Consider the following 26,091-nt stretch of genomic DNA (forward strand, 5'->3'; position numbering starts at 1 on the left):
AATAATACACTGGAATAATACACTGACCAGGCATATACTTATATTAACGCCCCCAAAAAAGTCCTGACACATTGTGCATTACAGCATTAACTTCTTCAGCAATTGTGGTCTGTTGGATCAGACCACACAGGTCAGCCTTCGCTTTCAACATGCATCAATGAGCCTTGGTTCACCTCTGTCCCTTCCTTGGACCACTTTTGATAGATACTGACCATGCAGACCGGGAACAGCCATCAAGTGCTGCAGTTTTGTAGATGCTCTGACCGAGTCGTCTAGCATTTACAATTTGACGCCAGTCAAACTTGCTCAAATCCTTACGCTTGGCCATTTTACCAGCTTTTAACAAATCAACTTCGAGGACAAAATGTTCACTTGCTGCCTTATATATCCCACCCACTAACAGGTGTCATAATGAAGTTTCCTTGTTATTTCCTTTACCCGTCATAAAGTTTGAATGTCATATTGCCTGACATGCCTGAAATGTCATGAATGAACTCAAAACAGCCCACAACCCAAAGTCCAAGCTGTTTGCATTGCAACCACTACATGTTCTGGTTTCTATTAGATATGATGGAGTCTACCTGTGTCACAAGATCTATTTCTGTAAAATCCATCGTTTGTTAAAGAGCATATCTAAATAATGAATAATAATAATACATTTTATTTAAAGGCATATTTCCAAACGCCCTAGGGCACTGTACAATTGTGTGATAATCATAGAAATCAAGACAAACAACAAACAAATTAGTTTTAAGACATGACTTCAAACATTGAATTGGCATCATGATCCAATAGAAGGTCCTGGGCATTGCTTTAGAAAAACTTAGGTGGAAAAACTATTATCTATCAATGGTTATCTATTATCTCACACATTGAACATACCACACAACTGTCAATAAATTAATAAAAAAAAATGCTTGGCAGCAGACCCTAACCCTTACTCTAACCCTAGATGGCACTCTACAAACCAATGAGTGGCCAACACAATAATGATAAAAAGTTTAGTGAGTTTATCACACAATCTTTTAAAGACCATGTCACACAGTGAAGCATGGTGGTGGCAGTATTACGATATGAGGATGTTTTTTCATCAGCAGAAAGTAAGAAACAAATCAAGATTGAGAGCCCAACATGTTCCAAAAGACCAGAACGAAGAACCTTCACTTTGTTAATGACTCCATTTCTACAGTGATGGAGCTACAGTGGCGTGAAAAAGTGTGTGCCCCCTTCCCTTCACACCATTGTATATCTCAGACTTAGATATGTATTTTCCCTGTCTGAGCAATCTATAGGACAAGTACGTCTGACAAAGCGTGAATACCTCTAGAAGAACTCTGTTACACATACAACTTGCCTCCGTCTACAGATTTCTCTCCATCACGAGTGTCTTCAAACATGATTTGAAGCTGAGCTTGTCATCATATTGCCACAGTGTCTTATTTCCACGCTCTTTTGTATTAATCATCGCGCGGACTAGGAGATACGCGCGAGCATAGGGGCGGCAGTGGAAATGAGATTTATGGGCTTATGAGGGCATAAATGTTGCTGTTAATAAATGTGATTTACGACGTTGCCGTGAGCACGCGGTAAGTGTTTTGATGAGTGAGGGGAAAGAGACCCATTTGGGCACTTGTGTTTTTATTTTCGCCGTGAATGATTGGCCCCTGCGATGCTTTTAAAGGCGAGCCAGATGGACGTAGACGAAAAGAACGAGTGGGATGGAGTGATGAAGGGAGAGAATTAGCCTTTTAGGTAAAAGACAAAGTTTGCCACCTCTGAGTTTCTTTATCTCGCTTTATTATCTCAGTGTGTGTGTGTTTTTAAGTCGAATGCCAGACTGAGTCACACTGCATGTGAGACTAGGATATAATTGTGTGCACGTGTGATAGCCAGATGGAATGAACAGTGCTTGTGTAACAGATGATACAAAAGCATGAGCACTCAGAGACATCCGTCTATAAATGAAAAAAAAAAGCTCCCGCAGTACACTTGAGCAGATTTAAGTCTGCTTCCTGTTCCTGGCTGTGTGACTGCTACTTTCCAGCCTCTGTGTTTTCTTTGTGCACATCTTCCCTTTTACCTCGTTTCTTTCATTTACTGTCCCTAAGGACAAATTACCGTGATTATCATTTCTCCACTCTATTCTTAAACTCGAGCTGTTCCTCGACTTCCTTCTCTTAACCTCCCTCCTTCCTTTCTCTGTCACAGGCTCCAGAGAAATAAACGACTAATACGTAAGAACTCATCGTTCATCTAGTCATCGCGTCGAAAAATCTTATTGGGTCGAGCGGTGTAGCGATCCGTCACAAAATCTGCGTATCTAAGCATCACAAAGCCGCCGCAAAGCTCCTCCACATTAGCGCACCAGGCTTGGAACTGGCAACTAAAAACGTTCCTAACGAAGTGTGAAGATTGCGTGTAATTGCCCGATCGGTGTAAAAAAAAAACACCCATATAAACAAAAAGAGGTTAGTGTGTTAATAAATGTTTTTATTAAATGAAGACTCTCCTGTCAGAAAGAGTCGACACTTCGTAGGATGGTATTACAGCTAATATGGTGTTTGATTAGCCTATCATTTAGTAGCTTTCTCTTATTTTTGGCACCGATAAAACATGGAAAATTGCCAGTATGAAAAATGTTCGGCTCAATGCGTGCGTGCATTCGTGAGCACGGTGCTATTATCGTGGTTGCCAAATCTATGTTTTGCAAATGCAACCCATTACACAAATATATATATATATATATATATATAAAATTTACCATGTACCCTGTTCCAGCATGAAAATGTCTCCATGAAGAAATGGTTTCCATGGGTTGGAAGATCCTGTGTAACCTGCTTTAGAGCTCAATCCTACTATATATGAATGTGAATGCAGACTGCAAAACCAGGCCTCCTCACATCACCCACCTACCTCAGGACCTGACTTTAGACGCTCCAATAACCAGTAGAACATCTTCCAAGAAGAATGGAGGTTACTATAATAGCAAATGGGGACTAAATGTGGAATGGGATGTTCAAAAAGCATTAGGAATCTTTTTGTAAGCTGTGTAACTTCAACAGCTTCATCAATACATTCACATTCTCTTTTAATCACTATTCATTTAAATAAATGTAATCTTATTGCACTGTATATAAAGTGAAGCATTATTTTTACCCATTCCGTCAGATTTAACACTGCAAACCTCAACAACATTTGATTTATCTTTATCAATGAGGTTAAGTGACCATGGTATGAGAAGGACTGTGGTGGACAGTAGCAAAGCAAATGCAATTCGTCCCTGTAATTAAGTAGCTTTTTCACGTATCTGTACTTTACTCAATTATTTTCATTTGGGGAGAATTTTACTTCACTACATTTGAAAGTTAAATATCCTACTTTTTTTCTAAAATACCTTCTGCTAAATCAGTCGTTCCTTTTTATTTATGAGTGAATAAAAACAGAACCGGTGAAGCACGCAGCAAACCACCAATCAGGGTTCTCTGTTTTGAGCTTGTATGATTGGCGCTCGGTGGTATCTACTTATCAACAACATACAGTTCAGCATCAGTTTAACAGCAAACAAAACATTTAGAGAGGAATAAATGCTGGAAGGAATTTGCATGGGCGCATTTTTTCAAGTAGTTCAAAAGAAGGTTTGGGTTCATGAATAGAAATCAATCAGTGTTTAGCTCATTAATATCATTCTATTAATAGATCAGTGTGCTGAGAGTCACATTCGAGTCTTTTCACATAAACTAAGATCAGCGAAGAGACTTGTGTCAAAAATGATAATAGGAACATTATAGTCATAACAAATCATAGTACTTTGGATACATACATACTTTCTTTCGGCTTCTCCCATTAGGGGTCGCCACAGCGGATCATCTGTATTCATGATCCGCATGTTCGATTTGGCACGTTTTTACGCTGGATGCCCTTCCTAACGCAACCCTCTCCATTTATTCAGGCTTGGAACCGGCACTAAGAGTGCACTGGCTTGTGCAACCCTAATGGCTGGGGTTGGTTCCCTGAGCGGGGATCGAACCGGGCCGCAGCGGTGAGAGCGCCGAATCCTAACTTCTTTGGATACTTAAGTGCAGGGGTCTCCAATCTTTTCCAGAAAGGGCCAGTGTGGGTGCAGGTTTTTATTCCAACCAAGCAAGTCCACACCAAATTCTACCTGTTCAAACCTCATGATCTTCATTTTCAATGACTATCAGGTGTGACCATTGATTGGTTGTAATGAAAACCTGCACCCACACTGGCCCTTTCTGGAAAAGATTGGAGACCCCTGCTTAAGTGTATTTGAAAGCAAATACTTTTGTACTGTTACTCAAATGAAAGTTTAAAGGGAGCACTGTATCTCTACTTTTACTCAAGTACATGGTTTTTGTACTTTGTCCATCACTAAAGCAAGATCATTTACTGCTTTGTATGAGGAGTCGTTTTATTTTAATATGTTCTGCTTCATATCAGGAGGCTTTTCACCTTTGGTTCATGCATTGAATAGGCTTGTATAGGCTTTGATCACGCCAAACTGTCGAAAATACGAATCTATTTTGGCAGAAAACTTGTTACCAGGTTAAACTTTTTATTTTTTTTGCTTTTGCTTTATTGTTCCCATCAAAAAACATTTCTATGTTATTTTTCACTTGGATTATTACATTAAAGGTAAAAAAAAACAACAACAAAAAAAAAACATGTGAGGCAGAATTGACCTTGCAGGTTTTGGACCACTTTTTTTTTTTCCAAAAGCCATTTAAAGTAATCGAGCAGAATTGCAAGGAGGCCGCCTTTGATCGTGTTATAAAATACCTGCAAGCACAGTTTGAGATATCTCGAGAAGAATGATGGATAAGGTGAAAGCGATATATCGAGTTAGGCCGAGAAAGAAACATAAGGTAAGCTCAGAAAGAAAGAGCGAGAAACAGACTGAGAGTGAAAGAGTGAAAGAAAGAGATATTATGGGACTCCAGAGGAGGTTTAAACTGCAGGGAAGCTACCATTCCTCACAGAAATGCATGGTTTGTTTTGTTTTTCTACAGAAAAAAGATGACTGAAGAAGGGAGAATGGCGCTTTGTTTAAAATGTTCAAACATGATGCCTGATAGAAACGCATGAAAAATGGTTCATAGGCAAATCTCGACTAATGCGCCCTTAATTCTGTCATGTCTCGTTCCATTAGGACCCTCGGCCCTTGTACTACTTTCAGATCAATCTTATTCCGGCACCGTCTTAAGCAATCTGAGAGAAAGTCAATTAATTGTGAAGTGCTTTTCGGGGAAAGGGGGTGACCTTTTGTGCAAATTTCATTTCTGACCAGAAGAGAAGTCGTCCAAACCCAGACCTTAAATACTAAAGTATTTACAGGACAATGCATGATACAATGCAACTGATCATCCCAACCTCAATTTTATAAAAACAAAGCTATTCTGACATTTTGCAAAGGTAGGGGGTGGCTTGAAGGTCTGGATGTAAATTTAGTATATAAATATATACTTAAGTCCTCAGATACCCTAATGTGCACTAGGTGGGCCTGATGGCTTACTTGCAGTTTCTGTAGCAGTTTTGTAACGGGGTTGGGTTGCAAGACAAATGCCCACCCTATTCCTTTCGAAGCCAGGCTTGGGACCATCCATTGGTACCTTATCGCCATTCCCACAAATGAGCACCCATTGGGGGTTAAGCGCCTTGATCAAGAGCCTAAGAGAGCCTTGTGTGGCCGGAACTCAAACCCACAAGCCCCGGACCCAAAGACCAATGCCTTCACCACTTGGCTAGCACTTCCCAATACATAATTCGATGTCCTATTTATACACATTTGCCCATCTTCCATGATAGTACTGGGTCAGACCCATTGGTTGAGTACCTCTGTACAAAGGACTGTTTATCACCATCTAATTCTAGCTCAGGTTTAGACAAGTACTGTACATATGCACTTTTCCTTGAGCTTTTTAAATATCTCCTTTCTTTAAAATTCAGTTCCAGGCAAAAGACCACGAATAGAGGAAATATTTACTTCACTGCATACTAATCATCCTTTTCCATATGTTTTTTTTTTCCTTCCTTTTTCTGAGGACACTTTAACCCTCGTGTTTTTGTTCATTACTTAGTAATTCAGGTCATATAAACTCAAAAAGAAAATCTTCTCCTCCTTGGGGGCAGGTGCATAAACAAGTAAGAAATGGCAAAATGTGATGAAATAAGTGGCAAATAAAATTGGTAACATAAATTGCTGTCACTCCAAAGATGACACTAAATTACTGCTGAACATCTAAGTACTTCTGGCAAATGCCTGTTTCAAGGGCGACTTACAATTATCTTGTTTATACAACTAAGCAGATGAGGGTTAAGGGCCTTGTTTAAGCGGCTACCAGTGGCAATTGGCTAGTTTTGGGAATTAAACTCATGGCTTTTAACCAAAAGATCTTTACCACTAACCTGCCATGTCCCCAAGGTCCTTTATGATTAAGCCACCACTTCCCCCCGTTACTTGACCTTTGGTAGACTTTTCCACCAAAAATTCACCATGACCCCTGACAGCAACATGTTTTAAACAAAATGAACCTTTATTGACAATAAAGGAATATTTGGGTCAGGTAGATTATTAGGATTCCTGAAAGCAACCAATAAAATCCTTGTATCATGGTGGTTTAATAAACAAAGCTTGAAAGCTGTGCAATTTTTTTACATGTCTGACGATGAACATAACCCTTTAAAAAAATGCAAACCTACAGGTACTATAGGCCCACCAGGTTATTCACCTCTCTTTTCCAAAGTGCCCCCTCGGCATAAAAAAGGTTAAACACATTTAATAAACATTGAAAAAGTGCATGAATTCAAGTAAGTACACATGCTGTATATTAAACATATAAATAGTTTAAATAGGTGAGGGCAATGGAGTGGCATGGGGTGCTCACTGTATCCTCCACCTACCCACCCTGTTGGTTGTGCCCTAGGCGATAAAAACAGTGCTGCAAATGTAAATTAAAACTGTCGGAAACAAAAGAGCTACACATCCAGTGAGTCCTAGAACATTTTCAGGCTCATTAAAAGTGCCAGTTTGTTTCTGTCACCTTCATTGATGCTGCCACCCAAGAAGCTACCAGCGTAATAAGAGTCAATTCCATGACAGTGACCCCTTGATCAAATAGCTCTGGTCTAATCTGGCCTTGCCTCTACAGCATGGTAGTCTTGCCAGTAATATATTGTAAGGAGTTCAGGAAGGATGAATTGGCACCTATCAGGTTAGCTATAATGTATTCAGTATTCAATTATCCAATAGATCAATCATGTGACATCAGCAGAAAAAAATACCTTAGCAGAACTATTCTTCTTCGCAGAATTGCTTAAGATGATTAGTTCTTGACAGGTCTTAACACTGATTCTTAACCAGATTAATATCTCACCTTTGACAATGAGTCATTCCAACATAGCTTTTACAATATGCTTAGAGTCATGGCCCTCTTAGAACACTAACCTAAAAAAACTCCGACCCAATTCTCTTAAATGTTTTCATCAAGGATTGTCCTATATTTATCTCCAACCATTTTCCATTCAACCGTGACCAGTTTCCAGCTGATCAAAAGCATCTCCTCAGCATAATGCTACCACCCCCATGTTTCACTATAAATAGAATTCTCAGACAGATACAGGTAAAGTGCTTCAGGTACTGTTTAAGTAACTGCTGATCTCCTGAGATATTTATGCAAAATCAAAACACTTTCTTGTGCAAAACATGACTAAAGAGGTTTGAGCTGACAGGAAGACCACAATAACTCAAATAACCACTAGTAACATATGTGGCGAGCAGCAAAGCATTTCAGAACACACAACACATCCAACCTTGATGGTTGAGTACAGGTTATGATAGCAGAAGGCCACATCGGGTTTCAGGTCCTGTCAGCCAAGATCAAGAATATGAAAGTTTGGAAATCTTTCTTTGCATATCCCAGCGATGTTGGGAAGCTGGGATCAGAGTGTAGGGTCAGCCATGGTACAGCACCCCTGGAGCACAGAGGGCCTTGCTTGAGAGCCCTGAGAGTGGCAACTTGGCAATTACAGGGCATAAACCCCCATCCTTCTGATTAGAAACTTAGAGCCTTAACCACCACATGTCTGCATGAGTTTAAAAACTGATGGTTCAAGATTAGCTGTTTGAGCCAGTGTAGGGTTCTTACTTTCAAATGCCATTTGTGCATAAATTTCCAGAAATCAAAAGATGTTTAGGACATTTTTAAAATCTGCAAAAAAACCCTCTTTTTGCATATCGTCCTAGGACACTTTATCGAGGATATATTTTGGTTTATTAATTGGCACTTTTTTATACTAAGACAGACAGCAAGAGAGGGAGCGAGAGAAAGATTGAGAAACTAGAAAAAGGCCAAAATTTGCAATGCATTCAGTCCTCCAGCCCCACAAGGGCATCGGCATTGTCATAGTCCTAAAGAAAGCAAAGCCTCTTAGCCATGCCTGTTTGTCAGAGCATGTCCTACACGAGCTTCTACACATTCACAAATGGTGTGGGTGAATAAAAAACATAGTATAAAGAAACTACCAGAGAAAAGACTACAATAGGATGCATTCGCCTCTGTGTGTGTGTGAATAACCATACTGTGTATGAGGAACGCATTGTCATAGCGTCCTATTATCCGAACTAAGTTTGCTACATTTGTCTATTAAGGATTTAACATACACATACCAGTATACACTGGTTTGCATAAGTATTTTACCCCCTCTTGAACTTCCCTACATTGCGTAATGTTACCCAATGTCACTGTTTTCCACACTCACTCTATTTGCCCATGCTGGCATGCTTTGCAATGCACTTCCACATGCCATTCTCAAGATTCAAAGCCATGTGTGTATATGTGTTTGTTTTCTCTAATGTCTCAATCCCTGTCCTGTCATTGGTCCTCATGTTCACTTGTTGTCTCATTCACATCTGTCTCTACTTCCATGTATAATTCATAGGTATATAAATACCCCTTTGTTGCCATCATGCCTTTGACAAGTATTACAGCCAGCTTGATGCATATACCAAACCTTTGTTTTATGTTCCATGTTTAACTGTTTTTGTTCTCACCTCTGGCTTCTTGTTCAAGTCCCTGTCTTTCTCTGTTCACGTTGTTCACTTATCGCCTGACCTGTGCCTGTCCTTCTTTTAAAAGTTTGGAAAATACAGCTGTAAGTCTATTGTCTCTTAATCAACATTGCCCTTCTGGAATCTTCTCCACCCTCCTGTAGGTAAAATTGCTCAAGTCCTTTAAACTCTTGATTCAGATTCCCCACCAAACTGCAATCTCACCTTTTACCCAGGAACCATTCCACCACCTTTGCTGGTGAGGACCACTCTAGGGTACCTTTTAGAATATGATCAGAGTCATTGTTCTGTTGGCCATCAAGAGCCTTTGTCTTAGACCAGAGTTTCTCACAGATTTTCATCAAGGACTTGCCATCCATCTTTCGCTCAACCGTGACCGGTTTTATCTTGATGAAAAGCATCCCCACAGCATAAGGCTACCCCCGCCATGCTCTACCATGGTAATGATGTTCTCAATATGATAAACAGAGACAGTAGATTCCAGGTAGTGATTTGTGATATGAAAAGTCCATCTCAACAGTATAGTAAATGATTTTCAGCAATATTTCATCCTTAATTTTTTTATTACTTGAATATTGGGGTCTGTTTTGGTAGATTCCAGCCATATAATCTCAATAATACTATATGGACAAATGTTTGTGGCGATCTGGTTGTATAATTGGGCTTTTTGAACATCCCATTCCTCATGTAGTAATCAGGGGGACTGATGTTGGAGAGGTAAGAAGGCTTGGGGTGGACTCAGCATTCTGAGTCATTCCAAAGGTGTTAAGTAGGGTCAAGGTCAGAGCTCTCTAGCAGGAGATCTTCCACTCCAACTCATGTAAAGCATATCTTCAAGGAACCGGCTACTAAATTTCATGCTACTACATTCAATCACATCCTATACAATTGTATGCTTCTAACTTTGTGATAACAGTTTGGGGAAGAACCATACACGATTGAAAATGTCAGGCGTCCCTGTATTTTTGTCCATAACAGTCTGTATGTACTCACTCTGGGTAAAATGCGGAGGATTGTCATTGACGTCTGTCAGTTTCACGGTAACCGTAGTGGTTCCGGAAAGCCCTCCGAGATGGCCGCCCATGTCTTTAGCCTGGAGTACTATGAGGTACTGATCCTGGGTTTCTCTGTCCAAATCGGGGACTGCCGTACGCAAGATTCCTGTGGAAAAAAAAGAAAGAGAAAACAATATAGATGTAAATTCAAAAACACTGCTGCCAAGCTCTTGAGTGAAGTTTTTAACCCTCAACTTAATGCTCGAGTTCCATTCCACCTCACTTGTACGGTGTGACAGATAAAATCGTCTACACCAAGCGTCCATGTACTATAATTTTCCTTGCACTGCCATTATTGTGTCACTACTTAACCCGAACTTTTTTTTTTTCCTTTCAACACTAAATAGCTTCCATTTCGGCTTTGATATAGGTTATAAAACGCCATACCATTATGCGTGTTAATGAGCACGTGAACGAGTATACCATGAAATGTTTTGAAGCCAACAAGACAAAGGCAACGATGTGCCCTGAACGTAGGACAGAATGAGGTTAATTATGCTTGATTAGCATTCAAAACCTTTCAAGAAAAGAAAAAAAAGGAAAGAAAAAAAAAGCATTTTAGCATGGGGTTCAGAAATGTCAACAAAATTAATTAGGATTCATTAGGCGGCTGAACGGAATGGAAACACAAAGGGCCGCCCGTTATTCACCGACACACACACACACACACACACACACACACTAAACACCTAAAGTAATATAGAAACATAGACTGAATACAGTAGCGCACACAGCCTTGTCAATAATTTCTTTTCACACATACACACAAAAAAATCGCCACCCTCTTTTCGTCGCTCTGTCATTCTGTCTCGCTGTTCTTCTTAAGCCGCCCCGCTCTCTCTGGCAAAACACACAGACACACACACAAACACACACACATGCACACTCGCCTCTGTACACCCACACACACGCAAACAAAGCAAACACTAGACTCTGTACAGTTCATACGGCTGCCAGCCAATCACCTAGCAAAACACAGCAACGCACAAGTGGAGGTTTTTTTGTGTTCGAATGGCCTCTCGTTCGTCCTCCTACCAGAAAAAGCTTCGTCCATGTCTTTTCTGACGTCTCTCATGCCTTTCTAGCCTTTCCAATAGGCCACAATGTGACATGGGTAAGACCTGTGGTGAAGTGCGTGGCAGAAAAAACCTTCCCTGAGTGCATGTTATTAATATTTGAAAGGGTGTTATAGGGAAAAACATAACATTATGTACCAGAATAAGAAACAAATTTTCAGAAATTGCGGGGCCCCTGATCTTCTGGGTGAAGAACCTCAAAGTCAGATCATAAATCATAATTATTGTATGTACTATTATGTCAAACTGTACTGAATGAGTCATGTGACCATTTATGAGATTGGGGTGATCCAATGCAAATTTGGATCAGAAATATAGTCAAGTCTCTGAAACTGGTCAGTACCAAACAAGTATTTTTTAACGCAATTCTGTGAATTTTCAAGAAACATTCTATGGGAATTAATGGGAATAAATTGGGTCTTATAAGTTCTATAACAGGGAACGGAAATGTGGTTGGAAAACGAAACCTTGAATCCTTCATGTCCGAATATGTGTGTGTTCATGTAAATTACATACACATTACATAAATTTATGTTTAAAACGTTTAAAAAATTGTCATAAAAAAAAATCTGTATTAGTTTCCATGCGTGTCAGCTGAAGATTTATATTTATGTTTGTATATGATCCAGTTTATATCAAATTTCTAGTTAATTCTTGCAAATTCTCATTAATTCCCAAAAATTCCTGCTAAGTTTCCAACTTGGAATATTTCCATATTCCCCAAAGAATGTTGTTTCCCATAGAAAGTTTCTGGAACGTTTTCAGAAGTGTATTCCCGAAATGTTCTGCCCCTTTTGCAACCCTATAAAAAATAAAGAAACTGCATTAAGATTCCTCAAATTTTACTTGGCAAATTGTACAACGATTTTATTTTGTACAATTGCAGTCATACAAAGAAATCCTGTAATCAGATACTGTATATTTGTAAAACTTTTCCAGGCTTCTTGGTGGCACATTTAACCACTTTAGGACCCATGATTTAGGCCAAAAATGCACAGAAAGCACAAAAGAATGCTTAGGAGGGCACGATATGGCACGGTTCAAGAGCTAATATGAGATCTGTTTTAGCGCTAAACTGAAGAGCTGAGGTGTCGATTTCTGAGCGTGTCACGATTGCCGAAACGATTAATTTGACGTGTTTGGCAGCTGAGGAATACCGAGGTATTACTGTCATTTTTTTTTTGCCCCAAATCGCATTGAACCATTGAACAAACTATAATGAGGGTTATATGGGATGTTAATCATTGTCATATAAAAAATCTGAGAAGTGGGTCTGGGTGCAAATGACTCACAAACCCAAGACAATGAAACAAAACACAAAACAATAGACGTAACAGGAATGTGGGACCAGGAAGCCAACAATCAGCATGAAACAAGAGACAATAACAAGCGAAAGCCAGATTGTTACACGTCGACACGTGTGCAGAGTTTGTAGAAAATGCGGTCTATAATCGTGACAATGAGGAGGATGTATAGAAATCTGGGAATTTATTCTCCAAACCTTTGGACACTCTTAAGCTAGGTTTGATTTTTGGAGACAAGGTTGATGGAGGCACGATTAAGATGGTTTGGACATGTGCAGAGGAGGGACATGGGGTATATTGGTAGGAGAATGCTGAGGATGGAGCCACCAGGAAGGAGGAAAAGAGAAAGCTCAAAAAGGAGGTTTATGGATGTGGTGGTAATTGGTTTGAAAAAGGCAAATGTAGAGGACAGGGGGGATATGGAGACGTATGATCCGCTGTGGTGACCCCTAATGGGAGAAGCCGAAAGAAAGAAACAAATGTTGAAAATCCTAATCCTAATCCATAATGGCAGTGTCAAAAGTTTTCATAGGAACACCGAACTGATTAGCACAACTTCAACCCACCTCAGGGAAAATGTGGAAGGTGAATCAGTACAGCAAAACGACAAACTTATTGAGAAATAGAAGGCCTCCACAGTTCTGAGAAGATGTTCTACTATATTTGTGAAGATTTGTGCTCATTCAGCCATTGGGGCAATAGTTTGGGTCTCCTAGTTCAAGTGATGGGAAAATCTCATGCTACTTCATCCAAAGTCGTTTTAGTCAATTGTGTGCCTCCAACTTTGTGGGAAAAGTTCCAACACTCTACTCCATTAAGTGTATCTACAACATTCAAGTTTGGGGGAAATTCAGCTTGTATACCGTATTTTCCGGACTATAAGCCGCTACTTTTTTCCCACGCTTTGAACCCCGAGGCTTAAACAACGGAGCGGCTAATTTATGGCTTTTTCCTGGTTTTTTTCCGGTTTCACAAACTTCAAGCCAAAAAACTGAACCCCATAACATCAGACCAATGAAATTGCCGAACGGGTTCAGGTGAACCAATGAAACTTTTTATATTAAATCAGATGCGCTCCCACTGAATCGGGTCGCACCACATCATAAATATGGATGATGCTCCTCTGATGTTTGACCTGCCGCTCACTCGGACTGTCAACAGGAAATGTGAATTATTCGTCACGCTGAAAACAACCGGGCATGAAAACGCACTTCACCTGTGTTCTGAGCTGCACGGCATCGGGAGAAAAGCTTCACCGATGATGATTTTTAAACGCACGACGATGCCAAAAGAAAAACTCCTGAGAGAAATTGTTGTGAAAGGAAGGAGGAAGACAGTGAACAGTGACTTTCTTGGTAGGCTACTGTTTAGATACAAGCCGTGTAACAGACACTGTCTTTCATTAAAGCCTGTGTAAAGTTCATTAGTTTCAATGTAGGAACCTGGAAGGTTGAATGTAGGAAGGTTGATGCAAAAAAAAAAGGAGAGACTAGAAAAGAAAAACAGGAAGAGTAAGCAAAGCAAAGTCAAATTTTGATTTCATGAGAAATGGGAATTACGCCGTCCCTTGATTCTGTTATTTTTTTCTTATCAGCGCCCTTAATAACAATTGGGTCATCCTTACCAGTTTTTAGAAACAAATAACCTCAAACACACACACACACACACACACACACACACACACACACACACACTCACACACACACAAACAGATTTCAATATGTAGTCATTTGTTTTTTAAATTCAGACGAAGGTGTGAATATGTAAGTGCCTTGTACAATTTTTAAAAGAGAGAAATTAGCAGCCAAGTGTTATACAAGATGAGTTAATTAGGTAAAAAAGCCTTTTGGTTGTCACATGTGCATTACAGCAGTGGGGGCTTCACATATCTCAGTGATGTTAGAAAGGGCCCCTGGAGGACGGAGGGTTAAGGGCCTTGCTCAAGAGCTCAAAAGCGGCAGCTTGGCAATACCGGGGCTCGACCCAGAATCTACTGTAAAACCCTGAGATACCACGTCCGTAGATGCAAATAGAAGGTCCCCAATAGGTCTTCAATATTAGAAGCAATTCATCCGAGTGACTTGAATCTAATGAAGCTGTTCACCAAAATGATTTCTTCAGTGAATAAAAATGCAAAAAAAATTGCAGCAAATCAACTTTCAGTCGGCGTCATGTATATTGTGAAAGGTCGCCGCCAATCATTACACATTCGTCAGTTGGGATTCCGTCTCATGTGCAGATGTAGAACTCCTCCAATGTATTAAATTCTCTTCAGATCATGGCTCCACCCACTACTCCTCTTGTTTAACCAGCAAGGATCCAGCGTTTCTATGCATTTTGAAAAAGTATGAAAAAGTAGGGAATTTGATTTGAGTGATTTGAGTCTATATTACTATGTGAAAGAAAAAATAAAAGAATAGTATTCCATATTTTAGACTTGGTTTTCAAAAATATGAAATTACGAATTTGTAAAAATAATTTTTTTCTAAAACAAAGGCCACGTCTACCGCTAATCTGGACGCATTCGAAAATGGCGTTTTCATCTAAAAACTCTCTGCGTCCACGCTTTTGTTTTCAATCGTTTCCTGAAAGTTGTTCATCCACACTGAAACGTCTGAAAACGCCTTTATCCCTGTACCACACATGAACAAAAACGTAAGACTCCTCGACCCGTGACATTACTGCCTGGTGTTTAATTGCTTTTCCGGTCTTTGAAAACGCAATGACTACAAATGTGTCGGTTTTTGGAAAGAATCCATTTTCACAGTCCACACTGCGACGTGAAAACAGCGTTTGCAAATTGATCCGCTTTGAAGGGCTTTGGTTTTTAGAAAGCTAATTTTGACTTATTTGACACACACAAAAAAAAAAAAAAGGTCTTAGTTTGGACGGAACGCCAAAACCGAGAGGAAAAAAGATGCGTTTTCGAATGAGAACATATTAGTGTGGACATGGCCACTCGTGGAGTTAGGAGCAGACTCTCAGAGCTACCAAAAGTTTGGTGCTAGATGGGATCTGCATAGTTGACAGTACAGTGCCTCTGACCATGTGACTAAACACATGGAAAACATCAGAGATTCCGATTCTGACAAACATCAGAGATTATAGTTGGAATTTAAACTCATTATATCAGATGTTAAATATGGTTTTTAAAATATTAAGGCAATTCTGCATATTTGAGTCTGGAAAAGTGTTGAATTTTGAAATGAAAAATGTGTAGGAACGTTGAGATCACAATCCAAACTTATCCAAACGTCTCCTTTATTCGTTTAGTTCACAACCAAAAGTTGTACCAGTCTCAGTTTGAATTTATCACAAAACTAGTCCCCAGAACTGGTAGCCATCTTGTTAATTATTCTGTCTATAGCTCCCATCAATCACATTACAGTCATCACAATTTGTATATTTGTATAATATTGGAGAATTGTGTATCTGGAACAAAACCAGTCTCAAATTAAATATGGAGCACAGTAATCTGTTGTAGTGAGCCTGTAGAACAACACCATATTTACTCCATCACTCATTTGGTACATTATTAAATATACTATATGGCAAACGTATGGGTCCCTTAACTTGAACTAGGATACCCAAACGTATTCCAGCATGACAATGCCGCTGTAAACAAAGTCAGCTCAACGAAGATATGGTTTCCAAGTATTGAGAGGTGGAAGATCTTAATTGGCCTGTGCTCTCACCTCAATCCTACTGAACCTGAGGAAATGTAATGCTGACTGCACCACAGGCCTCCTCAAATCACCTACCTTAGTATCTAACACCCTTGTGGCTCTCTATAAAATCCAGAGGATGCAGGAGAGTGAATGTTATACTAAGAGCAAACTGGGACCATGGGATGCTCAAAAAGCTGGTGAAAATGGAAAAAAAAAAGTGACGGAAAAGAACAGACTCACCTGTCTGTGGGTCCACCGAGAAATGAGGCTGGCCTTGCACTAGTGTGTAGACCAGACGAGCACTGTTCCCATAGGTGGGGTCGTCAGCATCAGTTGCTGTCACCTGAACAATGGATGTGCCTATGAACGCAAACAAAAGAAAGAGTGAGCAAGTGAAAGAGAGAGAGAGAGATAGATAGAAGGCAACATCAATACAGAACAATTCACAGCATTCATCCAGCGAGTCCTGGTCACCGTATGACAACTGACCTCCGGAGACCAAATTTTATACAAGCTGACACATTGACCCTGCTTTCCCTCAAGTAGATTCATTTTTTCCATCCTTTCTGTCATTTCTAACCAGATACAAATGCGATATATTACAGGACGAATGATATTTAAACAGATTCAAATACCATTCTTGACCCTGTCGCCAGTTCACCACTGTTCCTTCCTTAATCCACTTTTGATAAATGCTGAGCACTGCAGACTGGAAACAGCCCACAAGAGCTGCAGTTTTGGAGATGCTCTGACCCAGTCGTCTAGCGGTCACAATTTGGCCCTCGTCAAACTCCCTCAAATCCTTACGCTTGCCCATTTTTCCTGCTTCTAAAAAATCAAGCTTGAGGACAAAATGTTCACTTGATGCATAAATTATCCCACTCACCAACAGGTTCCAGGAGGAAGAGATGATCAGTGTTATTCACTTCACCACCCATAATGTTATAATGTTATGCCTGATCGGTGTAAGTTGAAAAGTGGGAGGCTCGACTTTTCTAGCCAAATGTGCTTCATTGCCAAACTGTTTTGCACATAATTGAGGCAAACAAAGGAATAGGATACAATACCTTTGGATACAATACCAATTAATTTTCCCTTCACTTAAACTAGGAGACCCAAACTTGTTCCAGCAATGGCCTTGTGGATAAAGTCAACTCTATTAAGATATGATTTCCATGGGATTCATGTGAGCGGAGGATCACAAGGGGCCTCCTAAAGTGTTCTGACCTCAACCCTACTCAAGACCTTTGAAATGAATTGGAACACTGAGTCCACCCCAATGCCTCTTCACCTCACCTACATTAGTACCTTAACTTTGTTAAAGCCCTTGTGGCTGAATAAATCTCCACAAGCACACTCCAATATCAAGTGGAACACCTTCCCAGAAGAATGGAGACCAAATGGGGACTAAAGAAGAGTCATACAAATCGTATGGTGTCCTGTGTCCATAAACCTTGGTCCATAAAGTATGTGTGATTGTAGATGGTATATTTTGGAAGATTGGTTATCAGAGTTGTGATGTACATTATATATACAAAAGTGAGTGGACACCTGACCATACCAAGATTGTGAGATTGTAACATTGTGAAGATTTACTACCACAAAAATGGTAGTAAAGTCAGATACTGATGTAGGTGAGGTGAGGAGGCCTGGAGTCCAGTCAGCGCTCACATTCATCCCAAAAGCGTTCAGTAGATTTGGGGTCAGAGCTCTATAGCAGGAGATCTTCCAGTCCAACCAATGGAAACCATATTTTCATGGAGCTGGTTTTATGCACATTGTCATGCTGGAACAGGTTTGGGCCTCCTAGTTTATGTTTGGGTAAAATTTCATGGTTCTGAATCCAAAGACAATTGTGTTCCCCTTAACACTTTGAGAAAGAAGCACATATAGCTGGAAAAAAATCAAGTGTCACAATATTTTTAACCATATAGTGATGTCAAGAAACTAGACACCATGCAGACAGTGCCTCCACTTCTCTTCCCAATGCTTTTTATTTTTATTTGACAATGCTTACGGAAAGACGATTAAAAAAGCAATAGTTGTTAAAAAACGAATTTGTACAAATGTAAGTTAGGCCACGCCCACTTCTGCTTCCGCGACACATACAAATCGATGGAGCCCTACGCGAATACAGACGTGCACAATTCATCCCTTTCATCTCCCTTGTTTTTCCTTCCCTAATTCGCCATCCCTTATTCCCTCTCGCGTTCGTTTTCAATCTCTCGGTTACTTGATTCCCACCCCCCACCCCACCCTCTCCCCCTGTCCCGCCAATCCCTTGACCCTCGCTCATTCCCACATATCCTTTCTATCCTCTATCCCTGACAGTTATAGACGTTTCTTCCTTTACCCCCACCCCCTTTAACAGCCCAACAAATAAATCATACCCCAGCATCCGTCATGTGAGGAATGGAAATTGGTGGGGGAAAGAAGAAGGAAATATATATATATATATATGGTTGGGAGAAAAAAACACATTTTCCTATGGGGCATTAGCTGACAAGCTAGGAGGAAAGAAGGGATTTGTGGGCACAGCTGTTGCCGCTTTCTTGACAACAGAGACCTGACAGTGTCATCTGGAATGAGCGCTGGGCAGGGCTGCTCTGATTACTGATCTATCACAGGTACTTAAGAAGCAGAGCGACATAAATGGAAAACTCTGGAGCGTGAGAAAGAGAGAGGGAAAAGAGAAAGAGAGAGAGACTGTTTTGATTCACACCGCTACAGGATAATCAGACAAGCAGATCAAAAAATTGATGTGTCACGGCGAGGTTGACGCAACATTTACACAAACACCGAAATCTGTGCACATTCAGCTCGAGAAAAGACCGGCACGTGATGTCGCCGTTTTTCGAGCCGTTAATGCATTCAGACGGGATGAAACGTCGCAAATTGAATAGAACTAAGCACGGGAAATTTTTTTTTCCCGATCGTCAAAAAAAATAAACGGAGCATTCAGCACGCGTCAGATTTTGCGGGATGTTTTTTTTCCTCCCTCAAACATGAATTCAATTCATTAAGTGCTAAAGTGGTGCAAACATGTCTTTGAGCACAGAGGCATATAAATTAAATATTATAACTTGAAAGATAAATATTTCTGTTTCACCAAACTTAGGAGTTTATTCAGGATGCCAAACTTATTTCACAGAGCAATTTGTGTGTTTTTTTTTTTTTTTTTTTTTTTTACACAGCTCCAGCTGACGGATGCCGGAGCGCCGACCTTATCAGCGCTCTTGTGCCGTATACATAAATCCGTCTGTTTTAAATCCCAGCACTAATGTGGGAACGTTACACAGATGGCCGGCTTTGACACCTGACCTTCCCCAGTGCAGTTACCTATGTTGGCCATCTCAGAGACGGTGGCGCTATATGGCCCATCTTCAAACACAGGCGGATTGTCGTTGATGTCCTGCACCCTGATGATGAACTGGGAAGAGGGCTCCAGGGCACGCTCGGTCTGGCTGTCTGTTGCCGTGGCGATAAGCCTGTACTCGTCCTTCTCCTCCCTGTCCAAGGGCTTGGTCACATGGATGTTGCCTGTCTTTTCGTCGATCACAAACACCGACCCCGCCCCTTCGCCTCGGAGCACGTACTTGGTGCGCCCATCCCCTCTGTCCATATCCGTGTGCAGCTAAAAAAAAAATTTATAAAAAAAACAACAGGAAGAGGTGGAAGAATTAGACCTAAAACACAAGCCAGACGGGTGAAGTGAAAACGAACTTATATTAAAGAAATATGCGGTTTTTTTGGCCAACATTGTGTCAATACAAGTTCTGGGATTCAATCAGCAGAAAACATGCAAATTTGTTGAACAAAAATAATAAAAATTCGTTTTCCGACAGAGGGAAATAGATGAAGGCTTAGCATTGATTGATTCATGGTAATTAAAGCAAATCTTCATTAAATTCAATGCTCTGTTAGCGACTTTTTCATGCTTTGAAGTGAATATGAATTGTATATATACAAATATATGAAATATTCCCAGCCTCATTGTCAGTGCTCCTGGATTAGGCGCTGGATTCGATTAAACCGTGTGACTTTGAAGGAAGTATGTTACAAGAAAAAAAAGTCATTAAAAAAAAAAGATTGTTAAATTTGACGGTAATAGGCTAAGGAACGATATTTGTCACAATGGCGGGATGAAAGCGTTCCGAGATCCCTCATGAGAAATAAAGATACAGTGATATTAAAAGGCGGGATATGCAAAAGAAAAACGTCTGAATAAGTGCTAAAGGACGTCTTTTTTTGTACTTGTGGTCTCACGTAGTGTCATCTATTTTTCAACAAACTATAGACACAAGATTCGTATGTGCTTTTCTGAACATCCCATTCCACATTTACCTCCACTCTCATCTTCTGGTAAAAGGTTCCACAAGATTTTCTATTGTGCCCGATGTTGATACTGATGTAGGTTTGGTGAGGAAACCTTGGGTGCAATCAGTGTCCCAATTCATCCTAAAGGTGTTGAGTAGGGTTGAGGTCAGAGCTCTATAGAAGGTCACCACGTCTCACCACGTGAATCTCGTTATCTGTTGGTTGAGTCTGAATTCTGAAGTCTGGGACGTGATTATATCAAACCCTTAAGTCTCAGATGGTGCAACCCAGTCTTGATCCAGTAATGGATTCCCACCACCAGAACCCTCATTATCAAATCGTGTAACCTCCTCGTTGGTGGAAATGAAATGACAAGATGAATCGAGGTCATCTTCAGATTCTCCATTATTTAAGACCATGTCCATTTTTAAAAAGCTAAACATAAATATAAATAAATTGATTTGGATTCTACCACATCCGAAGACATCATATAGAATTGTGTGGCTCCAAACTTGTGGAAAAATGTGGCGCAATTAAAACCAACGCAACACGCGTTTATTCACGACGTCTTTTCGTTACTCAGAAATGAATTCATGAATAAATAAACCCCGAAAAAATCATATTTAATCATGTAACATTTGTTTTACTGACGCTGATCCGCCAATTAAAACCGTCCGTGTGGAAACATAGCAAAATTTCCGCTTGATGATTTACATCATTCAAAACACAGTAATTTGTCTTCAGTTTGGTTTCGCTAATAATAAACATACATTAGCAGAAAGCTTAAATAAAAATGTGATCAAGTGATTAATCACGAGATGACAATGACAATCATACGATTAATTGATTTGTTTTTTTTTTAAAGAAGAGAATACCATCAAAATCATATATGCACTATTAACTCCAACTGAAACCCCTAAAGGGGTTCTGATTTTTTTGGCACCAAAAAAAAAAAGCTTTAGCGCTGAAGTACGAATCAGTGTTCAGGTAACAACAGGAAGTGACAGCATTATGGCATTATGCAGCTTCACATGCGAGTAATTGACAGTGCGCCGTGTCAGTCTCCCCCAGATCGGCGCTAGTCCAAGGCTGGGGAAGGTTTATGTATAGCTTTCCCACAATCAAGCTTCAGGGCTCATGCTCAGTGCTCCGAGGGGATCAGTCCGCCCTGAGCATCAGCATTCGTTCTCATTACCACTCATACGTGGCCAGAATGTGTCTGCCGGAAAAAGGCGCCCCGTAATAACACGACTCCCTACAGAAATGTGACATTGCGAGCTTGGAAGAAAAATGGAAACTGGGATGGCAGCGTTTCGGAAGCATCCATGTGTGGAAACAGCTAAGCACATTTCCCTCAATGGATCCAGAAGGGGAATTTTTTTAAATCTAAATATTCACTCTATATATATATATATATATATATATATATATATATATATATATATATATATATATATATATATATACACATACACACACACACACAGACACACATAGTAGTACAGTGGAACCTCAATACACGCGACCTTGACACTCGCGACCTTGATAGTTTGTGACTTTTTATTTGGTAACTCGCGAAAAAATCAGATTTTTTTCTAAATGCCTCAAATGTTCGAAGTAACATTTCATTAGTTTGTACTAATAAATTATATATATATATATATATATATATATATATATATATATAAAGTAATTTCTATTATTATAAGATGTCCTGTCGACTGCATCATGTTTTACAGATAACATATTTATGTTTTTTTTTAAAAGCTTTGTCATCCCAGCGTACATTTTCCTTTGCTAATATGCTAACTCTCAAACATACGAATGCTCTCTAAATGAAAATGTATGTATTTTTTATTATTGCACTTAGCTTTACTCGTGTAATTTCTTTGTTAAAGGTTTTTATTGATGGGTTGATGTCTTTTGTTATCTCATTTTTAAAATCTCTAAATTAAATCTCTTAGATATGTGCATTTTGGTACTTACAATACGATTTTTGATTTCAGTTTGGGACAATCAATCAAATGCAGTGTTTCAAGTTCCAGCTCAGGAGTAAGTGCAAATTGATTACTGTACAATACAGTAGGGGTCAGCCTGTTACTATTGGCACACAGGTTTTAAACAATTGCTTTATTTCTGTAATGCATAATGTCCTGCTGCTTGCTTTTTTTTTTTTTTACTCTGGAAGCAACTGTAAACTAACAAGCAATGTTTAAAAATGCAACATTTTCACCATTTACAAAAAATATATGTATATGAATGCATGAAATATATATAATTTGCATATATTGCTATATATCAGATTCCGTATGGGAGAGATCCCTAATATCTGTGTTATCTTCTGGCTCTTCCTTATAGTTATGCTGCCATAGCTAGTCTTGCTGGAGTCCCCAAGTTGCATTTGATCACCATCACTGCACACCTCAATCATGGTTATCTGTAATAAATGAATATTCGGTGCCACCCAGATAAGGATTTGTTCCCTTTTGAGTCTTGTTCCTCTCAAGGTTTCTTCCTCATACCATCTAAGGGAGTTTTTACCTATTATACACCGAGCAAGCACAACTTTATGGCGCTCAGACATAACATTATGATCACCTGTCTAATATTGTGTTGGTCCCCCTTTGGTTGCCAAAACATTCCTGACCTGTCAAGCATGAAACAGGAGCTCGTCTGTTGGATCGGACCAAGTTTTTACAGTTCTCCTCGCACAGTACTGTATAATCAAAGTATACAGTAGGTTTACTGGTCGGCACTATCTCTGGTTTTGTGTCTTGTCTCGTGTTGTCTGTCTACACTGTTTTTTGTCTGCACTGTTTGCACTAGGTTACACTCTAAGCACTTTACGTAGCTTGTGTTGTGTTGTAGCTCTATGTTGTTGTTTAGTGTAGCACCAGGGTTCCAGAGGAACGTTGTCTCATTTTACTGTGTACTGTATACCACTGTGTATAGTAGAAATGACAATAAAAGTCTCTTGACCAAACTTGAACAGCCTTCGCTCCGCCAGGTACATTAATGAGCCTCGTCCAGCCATGACCCTGTTTGATAGATACTGACTACTGCAGGCCGGGGAACAGCGCACAAGAGCTGCTGTTTTGGAGACGCTCTGACCCAGTCGTCTAGCCATCACAATTTTCCCCTCGTCAAATTCGCTCAAATCTTTGTCCTTGCCTATTTTTTCCAGCTTTAACACATTAACTTTGAGGAAAAATGTTCACTTGCTGCCTAATATATCCCACACAATGAAAGGTGCCATAATGAATAATGTTAGAATGTCATAATGTTATGCTTGGTCTGTGTATATATACCATTCGTAATATAATAATAATTCAATAAGTATAATGCCAAGCCGTCTTTGCAAGAGACACTTAAAGCACTGCATGGCAACAAGGAGTGAAAGCTTATTTATTATGACCCCCTCAGGCTACCCAGTGGGTGGGGCTTTGTTGCTAAGGAAACTTGCGTGCACTTGTCACCACGCGTTGGTTTCGAAGATCCAGGCATTAATGCTGGACTCGCACTCAAGAGTCAGTCAAAGCTGCCAACACATAACAGTTCCAGACCTGGGGTTCTTAACGAAAGACATTAATGACCAGCCTTAATGACGGGGTTTAACGAGGCCCTTAATGAAGCTGCTGCAATCATTAAAACCAGCATCGGCAGGGTGATGTACGAAGAGGAGAAACTGCTCAGTGGGGAGCGGACGAGTAAAAAGCTGCTGGAAACACTGAGTTTTCTTTTTCTCTTTCTTTCTCTTTCCCCGACTTCATTACATGTATCTCTTGAAAAGGGGCCACGGACAAAAGACGCAACGCCAAGCAGATGTTTGGGCTCATTACAGTAACAATAATCATCTATGCAATTACATCTGTCAAATCTAATGTGGCCTGAACTAGCTTGATGCTCAAATATCATATTATTTAATGGGCTGCAGTGTCAAGAGAAACGATGGCACTCGAACGATTTTATGTAATAATGCATCAAAAAGACGCCTTTCGGTTGATTCAGTGCCACTTCACAGACCATCAAATCCATTCGAGTTAGCCCTCCTTAGCAGCGAGGACAGTTGTTTAGGAGATCGTGGCGCATTTGTAAGGCCTCCTTCATTACCATAAGGTAATATGCTTATACTTGATTTCCCATTTTTCAATACCCATACATCACAAACTTCAGTGTCAACCTCTAAATGACTTAAATAACTTATACGTGTATACTCAATTTCCCATTTGCGCTGCACGATAAATCACGAAAGCAGAAAATCAAGAGGCAAAAATTGCGTTTTTGCATACACGCATTAGTCTAATGAAAGTGGTCTCTTCGGCGGATATAATTCTCAACCGCTGACGATCACAGATGGAGAGAACGACACTTGTGCCCTTGTGTGAAATGGGCTTTGACCGTGCTAAACAGCGGTTCAATGACCAGGATACTCATACACACACACACTCACGTGCAAAGACACAACACAAATCCATTCTAGCCTTTTATAAGGGGGGATTCCGTAATCACCATTGAACCCTTGAACAAGATCTCATTTTACAAGATCCTACGGTTGCTTTATGGCCTTTTCGTTAAGGTTCTTCGCATATTAAATATAGATAACTAGCATGTAATTACTAGCTAATCGTTTTGGATTCATATTGTTTCTTTTTAATTAATGATGTGTCGCGGTTTCAAGGTGACTATCAGTTGGTACCAAAAAAGTATTCATATAATCTTCTGGAAATTATGATTTGAATATTCCAGATATTTTCTAGAGATGGTTAGGTTACAGGGTTGAAAGCATATAACCTAATGTGTCCTAACCTAAAGGACTACCAAAATGCTGTTAAAAAATAAACCCCAGTTTAAAACAACAGACCACAAGGGTAAAACCTATTAAAGTTTTTATATGTGATGGAAGAAAATCCACTGCTTCTTACACTGTGAAATATAAAAAAGAAAGAATAAGACTCTGGCTTGATACAGAATTGACCTGAAATCAGCTGAGACACTCGGGCAGTTATGACCCCTGGTCTCCTAGACAGCCTGGCTGACTCGGCTAGCCAGAGTATGTCGAATAATTTAACACTAGGTCCAGACCATTTGAAAAAAGCCAAGTAGTTCTCATCACTGTGCAATATTTGTTTTATGTACCGCCTTGGTGGTATTTAAACTACACTACAGAATAGTGTATGAATGTGTGTTTGCAGTTTGCATGGAAGATAGTTCAAGCATTCAGCCATGTCTCATGAGACTGTGACAGCCTTGTTGGACAAATGAGGTTCTTTCTCGGAGTCTCGTTGCCAAAATGAAGTGACCTAGCTTGGCTCCGTCCCCATTTCATGCCAGATGCCTGACCCCTTAAACCCACCCTAACGCTTTCCCCAAAATAATCTCCCATCTGTCCATGCTTCGACTAGAAAACCACACCTGAGACTGCATCTCTGTCACGATACTCTGGAGGGTCTTTTATCTCCTCTAGTGGCACATAATTAACATGTGCCTGACCAGCCCAACTGCATTATTAAAAGCTGTTTATTCCAGCTGAGGCGAGCACCAGATACGCCGCTTCCCTACTGATGATTTTGCAGTGCAGCGGATGAC

At 40.0% G+C, this 26,091-nt stretch overlaps 1 protein-coding gene across 2 annotated transcripts in view; it reads right to left on the reverse strand.

Annotated features, from left to right (window-relative positions):
- cdh24b (cadherin 24, type 2b) overlaps positions 1-26,091 on the reverse strand; it is a 150,044-nt gene that overhangs the window by 48,876 nt on the left and 75,077 nt on the right. For both annotated transcript variants that reach the window (XM_083541609.1, XM_083541610.1), the window contains exons 3-5: positions 19,528-19,822; positions 16,429-16,548; positions 10,079-10,246 (exon numbers count right to left, since the gene is read on the reverse strand). In XM_083541609.1, coding sequence (XP_083397735.1) covers positions 10,079-10,246; positions 16,429-16,548; positions 19,528-19,822 — 583 coding nt within the window. The remainder of the gene's footprint in view (positions 1-10,078; positions 10,247-16,428; positions 16,549-19,527; positions 19,823-26,091) is intronic.

Source organism: Silurus aristotelis (assembly GCF_946808225.1).
Source record: "Silurus aristotelis genome assembly, chromosome: 5".
NCBI classification, from domain to species: Eukaryota; Metazoa; Chordata; class Actinopteri; order Siluriformes; family Siluridae; genus Silurus; species Silurus aristotelis.